Raw genomic sequence first — 15,137 nt, 5'->3', positions numbered from 1 at the left:
CATGTCCTCGTAAACTAATTGCGTGGGTCGATGTTCTTGATATCAATCACTAGATTGTCTGGACCAGACTCGATTAATTACAGACCGTTACATGTATTCCGTTATTCTTCTATTGATGGACTATTACCGTTTGCAGAATACTGAAATATGTATATAAAGTGCACAGACTATATTTCCATGACCATAATATACTGAACCAAATTAAAAACTTCACAATCCTAAAATTTGTACATTTTCACCAGTTATCATTGTGAGCCCTTATTATGTGTTTAAACAGTAATGGCCACGTATTGTCTTCAGATAACACCCGTTTTTGTGCAGGTGAATCGATCAAAATCATGTGCACAGCACTATAGTTGCAAAAGTGTTTTTTCACGTGCAACTGGTCACGTGGCCATAATACCGCACGTGTTTTCAGCCATACTTGTTAGCAGTCATTAACAAAAAAAGAAAAACACAAGAAAACAAAAGTCTTTTCGGCCATTTGTCATGCCACGCCTTTAAAATGGGCAACGTGAACGTGCTATCGGCATGTTGCAGACGGGAACGTCCGTAGCTGAAGTCGCAAGGACGATGGGTTGTAGTTGACCGACTGTTTATGATTTACAGACACGTCTACAGCAAACGGGTACCACCGCTGATCGCCCTCGGCCAGGTCGACCACGTGTGACGTCACATGCAGAGGATCGTCAGATTGTCTTACGTCACCTCCGTAACCGATTTTTGACGGCTACATCAACCAGAAATGAACTGTTTAGGGGTAGACTGAGTGCGCAAAATGTTCGAAACCGTCTGAGAACTGCTCACATTCAAGCACGACGGCCATACTGCGGGCCGATTCTGACTCAATTACACAGACGTCAACGTAAATTGTGGGCACAGCGACACTTACGATGGACTCAGAGGAATTGGAATCAAGTCGTCTTCAGTAACGAATCCCGATTTAATCTTCGATTTGCTGATGGTAGGGCGAGGGTGTGGAGGCGCCGTCATGAACGTTACGCCCAGTGTTGTGTACAGGAAGTTGACAGATTTCGAGGCGGAAGTGTCCCGGTGTGGGGTGCTTTCTGTGGCAATGCACGTTCCAGGCTTCTTGTCATCCGTGGCAACCTCAACGCTGCTGCTTACCGCGACCAGGTACTGGCACCAGAACTTCTGCCTTTTATGGCAGCACATGGACCCGGTTTGATCTTCTAACACGACAATGCCAGACCCCACACAGCAATTTTGACAAGGAATTTCCTTCAGAATGCGGGAGTCAACGTCATGGACTGGCCGTCAAGGTCTCCCGACCTCAATCCCATCGAACACGTCTGGGATGCTCTTGGCAAAAGTCTGCGCACTCTCCAGAACCAACCACAGCATTTGCAAGATCTGGGCCCCATTTTGCAGCAACAATGGCGTCGGATTCCTAATCATGTGTTCACAAGCATCACAAGGTCCATGCGGAGGCGTTGTGTGGCAGTTGTCAACGCACATGGTGGCCATACACGCTACTGAACTTGTGTGCCATCAGATTCTCGTGCTTGGGACTTATGATTTAAACTGTTGATGTTATTACCGAATACCGTAGGTGCTTGGAACAAATAATGGTTACCACCGTTAATTAAAATCCTTCTTTGGACATTAATGATTAAAAATTACCTTCTCTGATACATTTGTCCGTTGTATATCATATATGGGATTTCTTTTAAAAATGTGAAGTTTTTAATTTGACTCAGTATAGTATTACACATGATATACTTCTATCGCAGTACTTCACATGGCAATGTTGGCTAAATCAAAAACGAATTGTTACAGGAATTGTTTTAAATGAAAAAAAACTGCAATATCGATAACAGTTCAAAACATGATAACAGCTTGCAGAAACATTTTGATAGAGATTGGCTAACGCATATTTAAGATATTGACGGAATCGAACAATGGACTATTCTTTTAGCATTTTTTTTATGATTTTGAAAATGGTGTTTTAACTTGGCGTTAATACATGTAATTTGTTAATATTCATGATGTTATTGAAAAAGATGGACTAACAGTAATGTATTATGTTTCCAGATGTAGGCATACTCTTGAAGCTGATAAAGGACCTTTCCGATCAAATGAAAATGTTATTGAGATAGATGGACTAACAGTAACGTATTGTGTTTCCAGGTTGTAATACATTGCAAGATGCAGACATACCCTTGAAGCAGATAAAGGATCTTTTTGCTCAAATTAAAACAAGCGTTTCTTCCACCAGGACTGCACAGAATCAACCGTGCCAAACTCCTATGACTGACAAGGGAAACGACAATGCTGATGAACACATCACGAGTGGGGTCTCATATGCGGAACATGAAGAGGAACACCTGATGACAGATGAGGAACTCTACTTTCACCTTCATCAGTGTGACATCGATGTGAGTGATGAGGATATTAAGGTCTTAAAGGATGATGAGGTGTATTGTTATATTGTGGATTTCCTTGCGTGCTACAATATCAGAAGGTCAGGACCAAGATGTGATTCCACCGCATTGGGAGTTAAGATGAGAAATTCAGGGATTCACCATACACATAACAACATAGACCCGACCAATGCTGCAACAGAAGAAACTACTTCGGATGTCAAACTTAAGTTTAATGTCAAAGGTGGGAAAGATTCCAGGAAGCAGGGAAAGGACCTTCTTGATGATGTCGACTCAGAGCATCTGATGGAAGATTGTGCAACTGCACCAACACAAAGGGATTATGTCCGTTCAGAGAATTGGTGGAAAAATGTACGAAGGATCCCGAAGAATCTATCAGAATTGATCTGAGAGACATTCAGAACATATTAGTAAGAGTGAAAACTAAAGAAAATGTCGAATTGATTTTGCAGATTAGTGCCATGAAACCATCAAAGATCAAGATTCAAGAGATTGAAGAGTTTCTGTCCGGCATGCTTTTAGAAGAATATTGAGCGACTAAATTACATCAATTGATAAAAGGGTCATATGATACACCATGCTCGTCAGTACTGCCCCGCCACTTCCTATGGGTGTCATGTACGAGTGCATTGTCGTTTCCCTTGTCAGTCATAGGACTTTGGCACGGTTGAATCTGTGCAGTCCGTGAGGAAGAAACGCTCGTTCTAAGTTTAGCAAAAAGATCCTTTATCTGCTTCAAGGGAAGGTTTGCATCTTGCAATGTATTACCTCGTATTTGCACGTACTATGTCAAATATTAGCAATAACACCTTTGTTTTGTGTGATCTTGTACAGATACATGAAAAGTGATATAAAACGTGATATCTTTATCCTTACATTTTCTAATGCATTTTACCCCTGTTGTCAGCCAACCTAAACTGTGTATTAACCGGTTTTTTCATTTGTTAGTTTAGTTTTATATTTATTAAATTTTCTTTGTCATATGGCTTTGATGTTATAAGCAATTTGATGTTATTGAAACCATATGGCCTCCACCAGTCCAGTGTTCTACGTCATTCTATTATGATGAGCACACTGAATCCAACCGCTGGAGAAGACGCCAATCGCAATCCCTCTGATAGTAACTTCAACTTAACTTGATTGGTGACAAATTTGGTCAAGCATATTTATCATAATGGAATGGAGAAAAGTACAATGGATGAATATTCTAGGATGGGAATTGCTCTTAGCCCAGCTAGCACATATATGCCTTCTTTCACATAGCTACTTGTATTAATAAAACGTGTATATAACCCAAAAAGTACTGAGTTGGTGTTCCTTTTTCCCTTCAAGAACTTTGATCACGTAGGGCGCCGGGGGTAGTCTGGTGGTTAAAGCGTTCGCTCGTCGCCGAAGGCCCGGGTTCGATTCCCCACTTGCAAAGATGGCATCATTGCCAGTTAGTTTCTGAACTTCAGCTAGTTATAACAAAATAAACAATAGGAGGCTTGCATATTTGATTGTCGACACGCATCTTGTGTCAGTTTGTTTATCTGCATAGATACCATGTCGAAATTCCGATTCCGACAATGGAACTAGTCCGCCATGTTCAACAGGTTCAAGTATTATTCTGACAGACGAATTTTAAGGTTTAGTGAAATTGGGTATAACGTCGCGTCCAAGATTATTGCACTTATATAGCGACGTGCATGTACGTGTGTGTGTTTGTGTGGCTGCTTGTACTAGTCCGGGCTGATGCCGATTTATAGTGCTAGCTCACTGAGATACCATGCCGCAGTTTAACATGAATACCCCACTCAGACACAGTATACTGACTCCGAGCCGACCAGTCCTTGTTTTAGCCCCCAAATGCGGAGCACTAGACAGGGTAACAACAAGTACCATCTTTTAACGACTTTTGGTATGACGCGGCTGGGGATCGAACCCCGGACCTTCCGCTCTCCGGGCGGACGCTCTACCACTATACCACGGAGGCGGTTCTGGTTTTTGAACCCACGATCACAGGTCCCTTGCACTTCTAAGGGACGCAACTGTGCACAGCGAATTGCTGCGCCTTAGACGACTGATCCACTTGTGATGTTAGAAATATCGACACGTTTGGAAAGGACTAGCATTCACTGAAGAAAGACGCTCTGTGCATCAAAGCTAATTAATACATATCTGTGACGCCACTCTCTTGTTTAAACTATCTATTTGTTTCACGACTGGACTTGCATGTCAATTATCTACGCCTAGATAATATTGAAATGACATTTTATTTTCTTTCATATGGACGCTCAAGGGAATGTTTTAAAATTTGTGTCGGGGCTCGACGTCTGGAGCCTGTCACAGCGGTGTGAAACTAACTATTCAATACTTTTAATATTAATTTTGTATGATCATTAAAGGCTTAGACATTAATATGTATGATGTTGTGGTGCATTGTGTTAGGTATAGATATTTTCATGATAAAGTAATGAGATAACCTTTTGAGCCCACCGGGTTCGGTGATTCATTTTCAGGAATCGAAAGTGAATCGTATGTTCTTCTTAATCCACCTATCAATATTCATATATGTCAGATATGTCAGTTATTATTTATTTATTTTATTCATGCATATTTCTACTATTTACCGATCAAAGTATATATTTATCAGGTACCGTCATATCAGCTTATGTATATAAATAACCATGACTCATGTATATAAAAGAATGGACATGCCCAGCGTAATATGGGTTAACCGCCAGGAAGGGTTTTCCCCAGGTGATATTTTTAGAATGCATCCACATGATGCACCCATGAGATAAACGAGAGTCACAAGTAGTTTACAGTACAGGGTGCAACTATAAAATCATTCTCAATTGTCATCTTATCAACACGGGCGGTCGGGTTGTGGAGACCGCCTCTGTGGTCTAGTGGTAGAGCGTCCGCCCGGAGAGCGGAAGGTCCGGGGCTCGATCCCCGGCCGCATCATACCAAAAGACGTTAAAAGATGGTACTTGTTGTTACCCTGTCTGGCGCTCGGCATTAAGGGGCTAAAACACGGACCGGTCGGCTGGGAGTCAGTATACTGTGTCTGAGTGGGGTATTCATGTTAAACTGGTATCTCAGTGAGCTAGCACTATAAATCGGCATCAGTCCGGACTAGTACAAGCAGCCACACAAACACACACACGTACATGCACGTCGCTATATAAGTGCAATAATCTTGGACGCGACGTTAAACCCCATTTCACCTCACCTCACCTCGGGTTGTGGATGATGTTCAAAATTTGAATCAAAGGTTTTCGGATCTTGCTGAGAGCGTTGAGAATGCATTGACAAGAATCGCCGATATACAGGCGACACTGAAAAAACAAGCAGTACATAAGAAACAAACAGAAACGAAGGTTGCCGCTACACCATCAGTCACAAATGAGGGAAAAACGGAGCCAAACACTGCCACAAATGCTTGGACATGAAAACGTATTCGATGTTTTCATCATCATATCTGCACATATGAGAGACTTGTTTGATCACTCTTTCGCTATGCTTTTATTTAATTATCTATGATTGAAGTAGTCAGTGATATAGCTAACTTCCAAGGCCATTGTTACCCGCAACGACAAAGTACACATGATACTGCTGCATACAGTTTCTTCCAAAGAGAAGGGGCGGTCGGGTAGCCTAGTGGATAAAGCGTTCGCTCGTCACGCCGAAAATCCGGGTTCGATGCCCGAAAGGGGTACAATGTGTGAAGCCCATTTCTGGTGTCGCCCGTCGTGATATTGCTGGACTATTGTTAAAAGCGGCGTAAAACCATACTCACTCACTTTTATCAACACATCTCAAGCGTTATTCAATGACTGTAGTGATATCTATACGATAAAGTAAAACATCATGTACACATAGGTCAATGTTAAAAATGAAATAAAGAAATGTGCTGTACGTGTTGCGTTTTCGTTAATCACATGTAGTTCAATATCGCAAGCATCACTTTCCGTAATATAATGTATTCATGAAGCACAGAAGCTACGTGGCATGGAATTCATTTTACTTTAAATACTAATTGTATCATTATATGTTGTTCGTATCATTCACTATCCTTGAAGATCCGGGGTAGAAAAGGTCTTCAGCAACCCATGCTTGCCATAAAATGCGACTATGCTTGTAAGAAGCGACCAACGGGATCGGGTGGTCAAGCTCGCTGATTTGGTTGATGCATGTCATCGTATCCCAATTGTGTGGATCGATGCTCATGACATCAATCACGTGATTGTCTGGTCCAGACTCGATTATTTACAGACCGCCGTCATATAGTTTGAATATGGCTGAATTCGGCGTTAAGCAACAAACAAACAAATCTTATCATTACTATTCGTAATACAGCATATTCATGTTTCACACAAGAAGAGACTGAATCCCTATTTTAATTGTTTCGATAACTGTTATAATTTTCAATATTATTCCGGATGATGAAAAGCAGCTGAAAAGACGTAGCGACTCAGAATATTAACAGTCCTATAGGGGACTATGAGAACATGAACATATACTGAGCGCGAGCCCACAGCTTGTATGCTGAACGGGCCTCGACCTTTTTTGGAATTTAGATAAAAGGTAATGGGGTCTGAGACTCAAATGAGTCATGCTCCCAAATGATCCTCAATTGATTGATCCAGGTGACAGTTCGTGGTTATGTACACGGCAGACGGATCTATATTTATACCTGCTTTGCTGATTTCACTCAGGATTTTCCGTACACCTTTATCAATAGACTATAAAAAACGTTCCAACAAGGACGTCTACTTAGTTTTGTTGGTCGTTTGTCAAAATACTTAATAAGCAACAATATCAGTATCAAGTGAAATAATACCTTGTTAACGCCTCTAATATATCTGTATATCACTGACAAATGACATGTGCATATCTCTTATGCGTTTCAACATAACGTACTGTGTTAAGACTACATAAGGTTACAGGTGGATCACGAGTGTATGCGGTGATATCAGCACTGCATCTGCATATACAGAGTATATCTATTTTAAATGCCAACAAAGGGGGTAGTTAGAGATTCATCATTAATAAAATTATAAGGGCAATGTTTGTTTGTTTATTAAGCTGTTTTCTGCACACTGGCTTCCATACATGATCTGACGACTCTTGAGTGTGGGCGAGTGATAAACAGTATCTATGGAATGAATCGTCCTCAATGTGTTAATGTATTAAGGAGTTTTACAACCTTTCCAGAATACTAGAGCAGATATTTCATCCATCGAACCTGCGTACACCGTGGACACATACGCTGTTACAGTCTACGGAAGGTCTGAAAGGCTACTAGCGGATGTAACAGACACAAGTGACTACAAGAAGCTATAACAGATACACGAGGCTACAACACATACAAGCAGCTTCGAGAGGATACTATTGATATAAGAGGCTACTTGAGGCCATTATTTTACGCAGGGCATCAGAAACCAAAAACAGGAGGCTTTACAGGAGTGTACCCGAGGCAAGGATGGAGAAGACGGGCACAACCATGGAATACAATAAGGTTGTAGAGCTGCACCCAAGGTCCGAAGATGTGGAGAGGTCTGTGTCTTCAAGAAGCTTACCAGATGGTTAGTACTTAAACACATTATGTACCTAAAGTTGCGACAGCAGATTCTGTTTCTACTTTAATAGATGGCCTGCATGATTTAATTTTATACATACTTTCATGTACATTTGAATTGATCGTGGAGATATTACAATGTTTTGGAAGTGAAAGTAGAAACAGAGACAAGCTATAAGTTCTAATCATGGATTCAATATGTGATTTTGTAGAATCGGGTCGGAAATCGGGTGTCCCAGAAACCTCCATCCATGGTGTCGAAGGAGGCTCAGTTAAAACAGCCAACACGGGTGGAGTTATCCATGGTGGGATGGGCAACACGTGTAAGTACTGGTTCTTGAGATATTGTAATACTTAAATATATAATTAACGTCAACGCCAGAGATCAATCTGTCTCTGTTATCCATCGAAACAGATTCCATTAGGCGTAAAAGGCAAATGGCAGTGAATATTATATGAATGCATCACCGCAAATCAGGTGTTTGCGAAAAGGGTAAACATGTCCTGCTCTATTAGTAGCACCCGCTATTTACACCATTTGCGTGTAAAAGTAAGTGTGCGTTTGTTGCCTAACGCTACACAGCTGTACTCCCGTTAGGCCATGACATAACTATGTATCATTCCCAATGTGTAACACTGACATTCTTAATTTCAGATAATCACGTCTACTTTCACTTTAATGGAATTGGGTCACAGGAAGACAACATTGCCCTCAAGTCAAGGCTGGGTAAGTGATAGATAAGTGCACACTGTCATTTCCCTGTCGTATATATGAGTGAGTGAGTGAGTATGGTTTTACGCCGCCTTTAGCAATATTCCAGCAATATCACGGCGGGGACACCATAAATGGGCTCCACACATTGTGCCCATGTGGGGAATCGAACCCGGGTCTTCGGCGTGACGAGCGAACGCTTTAACCACTAGGCTAACCCATCGCCCCCTATCGTATATATGGATGTTCCCTGCGAAGTACGTGTGCGGTGTATTCTCAAACGCATCCTTTGCTATTATCACTATTGTCTTATTATCCAGGAACCCGTGATGATTGTTTTAAAGACACTTCACTGACGGAAAGGAAATCACGAGTCCGACTTGACAGCGCAAGTGCAAAACACGTGATGGTCGAACATCAGGACCAACAACACACACGAGACGCTGCTGCAGAGTCTGGCAATGACGACCATCATCTCGACAACAGTAAACGTAAGTGAATCCCAGTCGTCTGTTCAACATCTCCCAGAGGCAAGGGAGTTAACTGACTATTAAAGTCCAGTTTCCACCATTGTCGAACTAGGCTGGAATTATAGAGTTCTGTTTGGTTGGACTAACGAGTCTGTGCATAGTCCAAGCAAAATCGCGAAACGAAATCGACATCCGGTCGTAAACTGACGAGCAGATTTCGGACGATTGCAGAATTTGCAAAGCATGTCAACTCGGTGTCAACAGATATTTTCAAAATCTCTTCACGTTTTTTATCAAGGTGCTCGCGTGATTTGATCCATTTCGCGAAGTAAGACACGTTTTATAACAATATTGATCTTGATTATCGATCAGATCGTATTGAGTTGGCGCCGTTAGTTTGTTTGAATCAAATGCCAGTGATGTGAGAGTAGGAATCTTATTGGTCCATAGGAGGGATATAGAAGGGACATAACTTGTTGTAGTCGATGGTGGCGCTACAATCGAGCCCAGGAATTCCAGCCTAGTTCGGCAAGGGTGGAAACTGGACTTTTACAGTTAGTTAACGCTCTTGCCTCGGGAAGATGTCTGTTCAGGAGATGGATCTAGGTACCTTGTGGCACGACATTGGGTGTTCTGTTGATAGTTCTAATTTCAGGATGTAATGATAAGAAGGTTTTTTATATCAACTCAAATCGGATAATATTAAGATCAAATGTTAAATGACTGTGTTTGGCAATTTTATGCCAATTGATAAAATTAACATATTGAATTTGTAATAGATTATGTGAAGGGCAGTTTTATTTTGTTTTTTTACTATCCTGTAAACACTCGTTCTTCATGTACATACGCCTCTATTGTATATGTCATGCAAGTTCTTCAACTTTGCTTTATCACTATAGGTATGTGGTGTTTGTTTCAGCATCCTTCTTATCCGTCCTGTACAATACTATGGGAATATTGTTTCGAACAAGCGACGAATCTCAGGTAAGTACGTACATACTATTCACACAATAACGAGCAACGAGTGAATCAATGTCTCAGCCTCAGGATATTTATAATCAGTTACCTGTGATTTCGAGTACGTTGTCAAGCTAAGTATAATAATAATGTAGTAATATGCTAATATATAATGCATATTTCCAATCCGCCAAATCCACACCCTATATCGATTATTTACAGACCGCCGTCATATCGCTGGAATATTGCTGAGTGTGGCGTTAAACAACAAACAAACAAACAAACAGTAAATTCTGCAGCTACTAATCCTGAATGACAATACGTGTACACACCGAGGCATTGAGGCTGATTAAGTGGGACATCCTCCTGAACCTGAACACGAGTCGTCAAATCTCGACGTTTGCAATTTAGTGGGAAAGAAACAGAAACTAAATAAAATATTTATTATATAGTTGAATAGTATAATACTTTTCTAAGCTATCCTTGCAATACACTACTCAGTGTTTAACACTTATTTATTTGTATGCAAATGATGATTGTTCCCATATACTTTTTAGCATATTATTTCATTTCAGCTTGAAGAATGTATGCCTTGTGTAGAGCTTCGCAGACCTGATGTTCAGTCCAAACGTCTTTCAGTAGACAGATGTGATGTAGAAACTGAATGTGGGAATACAGACGACCTGGTGGAAGGTGACTGGGTAATTGTTTCACCAGAAGGAGAGAGGGCATCATGTTCCACGCCTGTTCTTCACGAGGGAAGTCCCGATCCGTCTTCAGATGCTTGCTGTATTCCTTACCAAGTCAGTGTCAATGAGCTTGCTACAATACGCGAATCTGAACGCGTCGACGTTGACAATACTGACCATGCAGGAATGCCTGTTCAAATCCCATTTGAAACAGGTGGAAGCCATCTGAATGGTGGCACCGGAGGTTGCGCATCTGCACAGTACGCGAGCAGCAAGCATCCGGATACAAAGGACATCCGACTCGGGAATCAGGTCAAGGAATGCATGACTGCACATGAGAATATGGACTTCAAGAAAGGTGGAGATGGCACGCCAACACGGGACGCCGCTGACGGATGCTGGACTCCAGGAATGTTTACATCTAGACACGTCAGCCGAGAGACAGAGAGTGGGGAGATGATGCACAAGCACCTGCTGGAGCAATGGAAGCAGGTAGATGAGCGCGACCGGCCCATTGTTCAGGAACTTTTGAATAGCGTCATTCATCATGGAAAGCATCAGTCAGAGGCACTGCGGAAACTGCTACCGATGCTTCGGAGCATGTCACGTGAGATAGCACCTGGTGTCCCCATCCGTCATAACCAGGTGGTGGAAGATTCATGTGTCAGGTTGTTCACAAAGGAACTGACAGATATAGATTGTGATCTATCTCAGAAAACCGCAACGAATGTAGCGAACTATATTTTAACCATTGGGAGAAACAACCCCAAATCACTGTCGGACATTTGCAATGAGATGGACCGTCTTGATCAGATCAGCTATGAATGAGACTTTTAATGCAGAATGACATTTCCTGTACCACGTGGTTTGATTTATGCGCTACGGCAATTCGATGTCACCATATCTAAATATCCCATTATCATGTAAACTATATAACGTGGCACGCAAAATGCATCATGAACTATGTCAAATGTACCATGTAAAATGAATCATGTACCAGGTCAAATGTACCATGTAAAATGAATCATGTACAATGTATCATGTACAATGTCTCAAATAAAATGCCTTCTTGATATAACAAGTAAGATGCCTTATTTGTATGAGGGGCGGTCGGTTAGCCTAGTGGTTAAAGCGTTCGCTCTTCGCGCCGAAGACCCGGGTTCGAATCCCGACATGGATACAATGTGTGAAGCCCATTTCTGGTGTCCACCGCCGTGATATTGCTGGAATATTGCTAAAAGCGACGTAAAACTATACTCATTCACTTAGTTGTGTGAGGGGCGGGCAGTATCGTAGAGAAACGGCTTATTGAATGCACCTCAAGGCGCGTATCAGTGACGTCATCTCGTCACGCGCTGATGCAATCGGCACTTCTCGCCTATTTCCGTAAACGCAAAGAAGACTCGGCCGTGAATGTTGGAAATGGCCGGGCCACACAATGAACAGCGCAAGCTCGCGGATGCATATTTTAGCGCGTTATTCGTTCATCTATGTTTAATTTTCTTAAGTTTTATATACACCTAGTTATTTAATTAGATGTTTTTTGTCCTAAATATATTCAAAAGATAACCTACACAACAACTTTTTTAAAACAATATAGTCTCAGCATGGCAACTTAAACAATGTACGCAGTTCCCGGCGTTGGATTGATAATGGCTAGCATCGACGACAAACGGTCACTGATTTTTTTCGGGAAATATGTTAGTGATCTATCGTCGTTCAAAATCACAAACCACTAGATTATCAGATTATCAGTTTCCCGAGGCTTCCGACTTTAACAGAACAGTCTGTGTTAATATATAATGGTTGCCGTAAAAGGCGACTATGCTTGTGGTAAGAGGCGACTAACGGGATCGGGTGGTCAGGCTCGCTGACTTGGTTGATGCAGGTCATCGTATCCCAATTGCGTGGATCGATCGATGCTCAGGATGTCAATCACTGGATTGTCTTTTCCAGACTCGATTATTTACAGACTGCCGTCATATAGCTGGAATGTTTCTGAGTGCGGCGTTAAATAATAAACAAGATATTATGGACATATTATCATTTAAGTCTTCCTCGAAAATATGTTTTATCATGCCACATGTAATGTTATTGTAAGAAGCAGTGCATATTTATGTTAATCATTTTTAAAGATATAAGTATTCTTACCTTCTAAATGATTTAATGTACCTGATAGTGTCACAATGGAAGGAAATGGTCTGCTGGTCATCCTTATAATCACGGTAGCGCAAAATTCAAACATTACTATATTTAAGAAATAAACGACGAATGTGTGTTGATTATCGTTCAATAAAACATAGCGAGGAGAATAAACCATGAGGAGCGTAGCCCCGATTGGTTTATCCTTCCTTCAGTGGTTTATTTAAGAATTGACTTTCACTTTGTGTGTTAACGTATTTATTCTGGTATCAACGGTTGTACAAATAATTGCATATATTTTTACTTATATACATTATACAATGATGTACATGAGCCACACAATTTGGGTTATAAAAGACCAATTAAAACATAAAAATAACATATCAATTAATTCAAACGGTGATGTAAAAAAAGGAAACATTCGAACCATCTTCTTATAATATACATATGCTAAAATATCACGGCCTTATAGATGCCATTTACAGCATCAGTTCAGTGAGTGAGTGAGTTGGGTTTAACACCGGTTTTAACAGTATTCCAGTTATATCACGGAGTGGCAGCTTATGTGGGAGGAAAGTCCGAAGTGATGCAGATCTCAGACGTTTACCACTTCGGTGAAACCCATGTGCACGGATATGGTTCTGACAAACCTAGAAACGTAATTGGGGCGAACCGGGATTCGAAACCACAATCATAGGTTTCTGGCGTGTCCAAGGGACGCAACTCTGCACAGCGAATCGCGGCGCCTTAGACGACTGCACCACCCGTGCCACCTCAGCTCAGACAACCGTATACTGAATTCATTAACCATGTACGTACCAACAGAGACCATATTATATGGTCTCTAGTAGCAAGCACAGCGAAGTAATACAGTTATATACTATAGTGTGTACACCATTGCGGTCTGTTGTGTGACACAATATTAAACTATCATTTTTCTTATGTTACTAAAAGCAACTTCTCGCGCACTCTCACCAAGACTATGTTGTGGTGTATACACAGTATACAGTGTATATTTAAGGAATTTATTACTTATTACACAGAAATGTAACCCGTTGTTATGACGTTTATGTCAGCCTTCAGGGATTCTCCAAGGAGGGAGAGGATTATATGTGACATATTAATTGCTTGAATACTCCAGCAAAGAGTCGGGGTATTACGTTGTATCACGTCAATGCAGAGAGAGAGAAGAGAGAGAGAGAGAGAGAGAGAGAGAGAGAGAGAGAGAGAGAGAGAGAGAGAGAGAGAGAGAGAGGGGTAGAGGGAGGGAGAGAGAGGGGGGAGAGAGAGAGAGAGAGAGAGAGAGAGAGAGTGAGAGAGAGGGTTGTACCAGAGACCATATAATCTATTAATCTGATATATGGTCCTCTGGTTGTACAGAACAATTACATATAATGTTACGTATTTACATTCCACAGTGATCTAACCATGAGAGTTGAGGATGCGAATTCCAAACTACCAATGTCTTCCAAATCGCCGAAATTATCAAGCACCTCATTTTATACTATCATACCAGCGGATGGGACATTCCCTGCCGAAGACTCATCAAAAGCGTCACCCCTCCTGCACTCCACACCATGATATGTTATTACCAAACACTCGCGATCCCAGCTGTTTCATAAGCTTCACCAATATGAAGCGTTTCCTGCCTGACCTCGCACTGTGCGCTGAACCGCGATATTCGGTACGCTTGGATTATCAGCAGTGAGGGGCAGAGTTTGATTAGAGATGGGGAATCCAGGTACTGGCCCTGAGAAACTTTTCATGCTTGACCTGAGAATGATTGGACTCTGTTTCTGTCTCAGCGCAGCATGACGGAAGTTCACGGTTGTTGGAAAGAAAAACAAATATAAAAGCTTATTCCAGAATTTCTATTCTCCCAGCTCCATATATATATTTCAACACCAGTATAATTGGCACTGCTAATCCCTGTGTAACAAATGTTAACTTCATACACCATGTACAGAGACATTAACACGATGAAGCCTTGCCCTGTTATTAACAGTGTAAATACAGTTATTTCTTCAAGCACAGCAATAATTTATCACTTGACAAAGTCGACGTCCAGAATCATATGATATATGACCCACGTGTCCTTATGCGCCCCCTCGAGATAAAAACAGGTGAAACCAGTTATCCCGCGACCCTTATGAATGTGTCCTTTGTACCTGACTCTCTCCCCCCGGGGAAAAG

General features: G+C 41.5%; 1 protein-coding gene across 1 annotated transcript; it reads left to right on the top strand.

The window, feature by feature from the left end:
• Window positions 1–7,486: 7,486 nt before the first annotated feature.
• On the top strand, window positions 7,487–11,762 carry LOC124115411. Its single transcript, XM_046476404.2, has 6 exons — window positions 7,487–7,981; window positions 8,187–8,297; window positions 8,630–8,701; window positions 9,007–9,177; window positions 10,076–10,140; window positions 10,689–11,762. The coding sequence occupies exons 1-6, from the start codon at window positions 7,879–7,881 to the stop codon at window positions 11,628–11,630; spliced, it is 1,464 nt and encodes a 487-aa protein (XP_046332360.2). The 5' UTR covers window positions 7,487–7,878; the 3' UTR covers window positions 11,631–11,762.
• The last annotated feature ends 3,375 nt before the right edge of the window (window positions 11,763–15,137 follow it).

Source organism: Haliotis rufescens, unplaced genomic scaffold (genome assembly GCF_023055435.1).
Source record: "Haliotis rufescens isolate VD_foot unplaced genomic scaffold, xgHalRufe1.0.p SCAF_4, whole genome shotgun sequence".
In the NCBI taxonomy this organism is placed as follows: Eukaryota; Metazoa; Mollusca; class Gastropoda; order Lepetellida; family Haliotidae; genus Haliotis; species Haliotis rufescens.
This window is presented reverse-complemented; position numbering and strand designations above follow the sequence as displayed.

Excerpts from the sequence above, each read along its gene's own strand:
- LOC124115411 (XM_046476404.2), top strand. The coding sequence starts at position 7,879 with ATGGAGAAGACGGGCACAACCATGGAATACAATAAGGTTGTAGAGCTG. Across the intron at positions 8,702-9,006 it reads TGCCCTCAAGTCAAGGCTGG|GAACCCGTGATGATTGTTTT; the intron begins GTAAGTGATAGA and ends CTTATTATCCAG. Across the intron at positions 10,141-10,688 it reads GAACAAGCGACGAATCTCAG|CTTGAAGAATGTATGCCTTG; the intron begins GTAAGTACGTAC and ends ATTTCATTTCAG.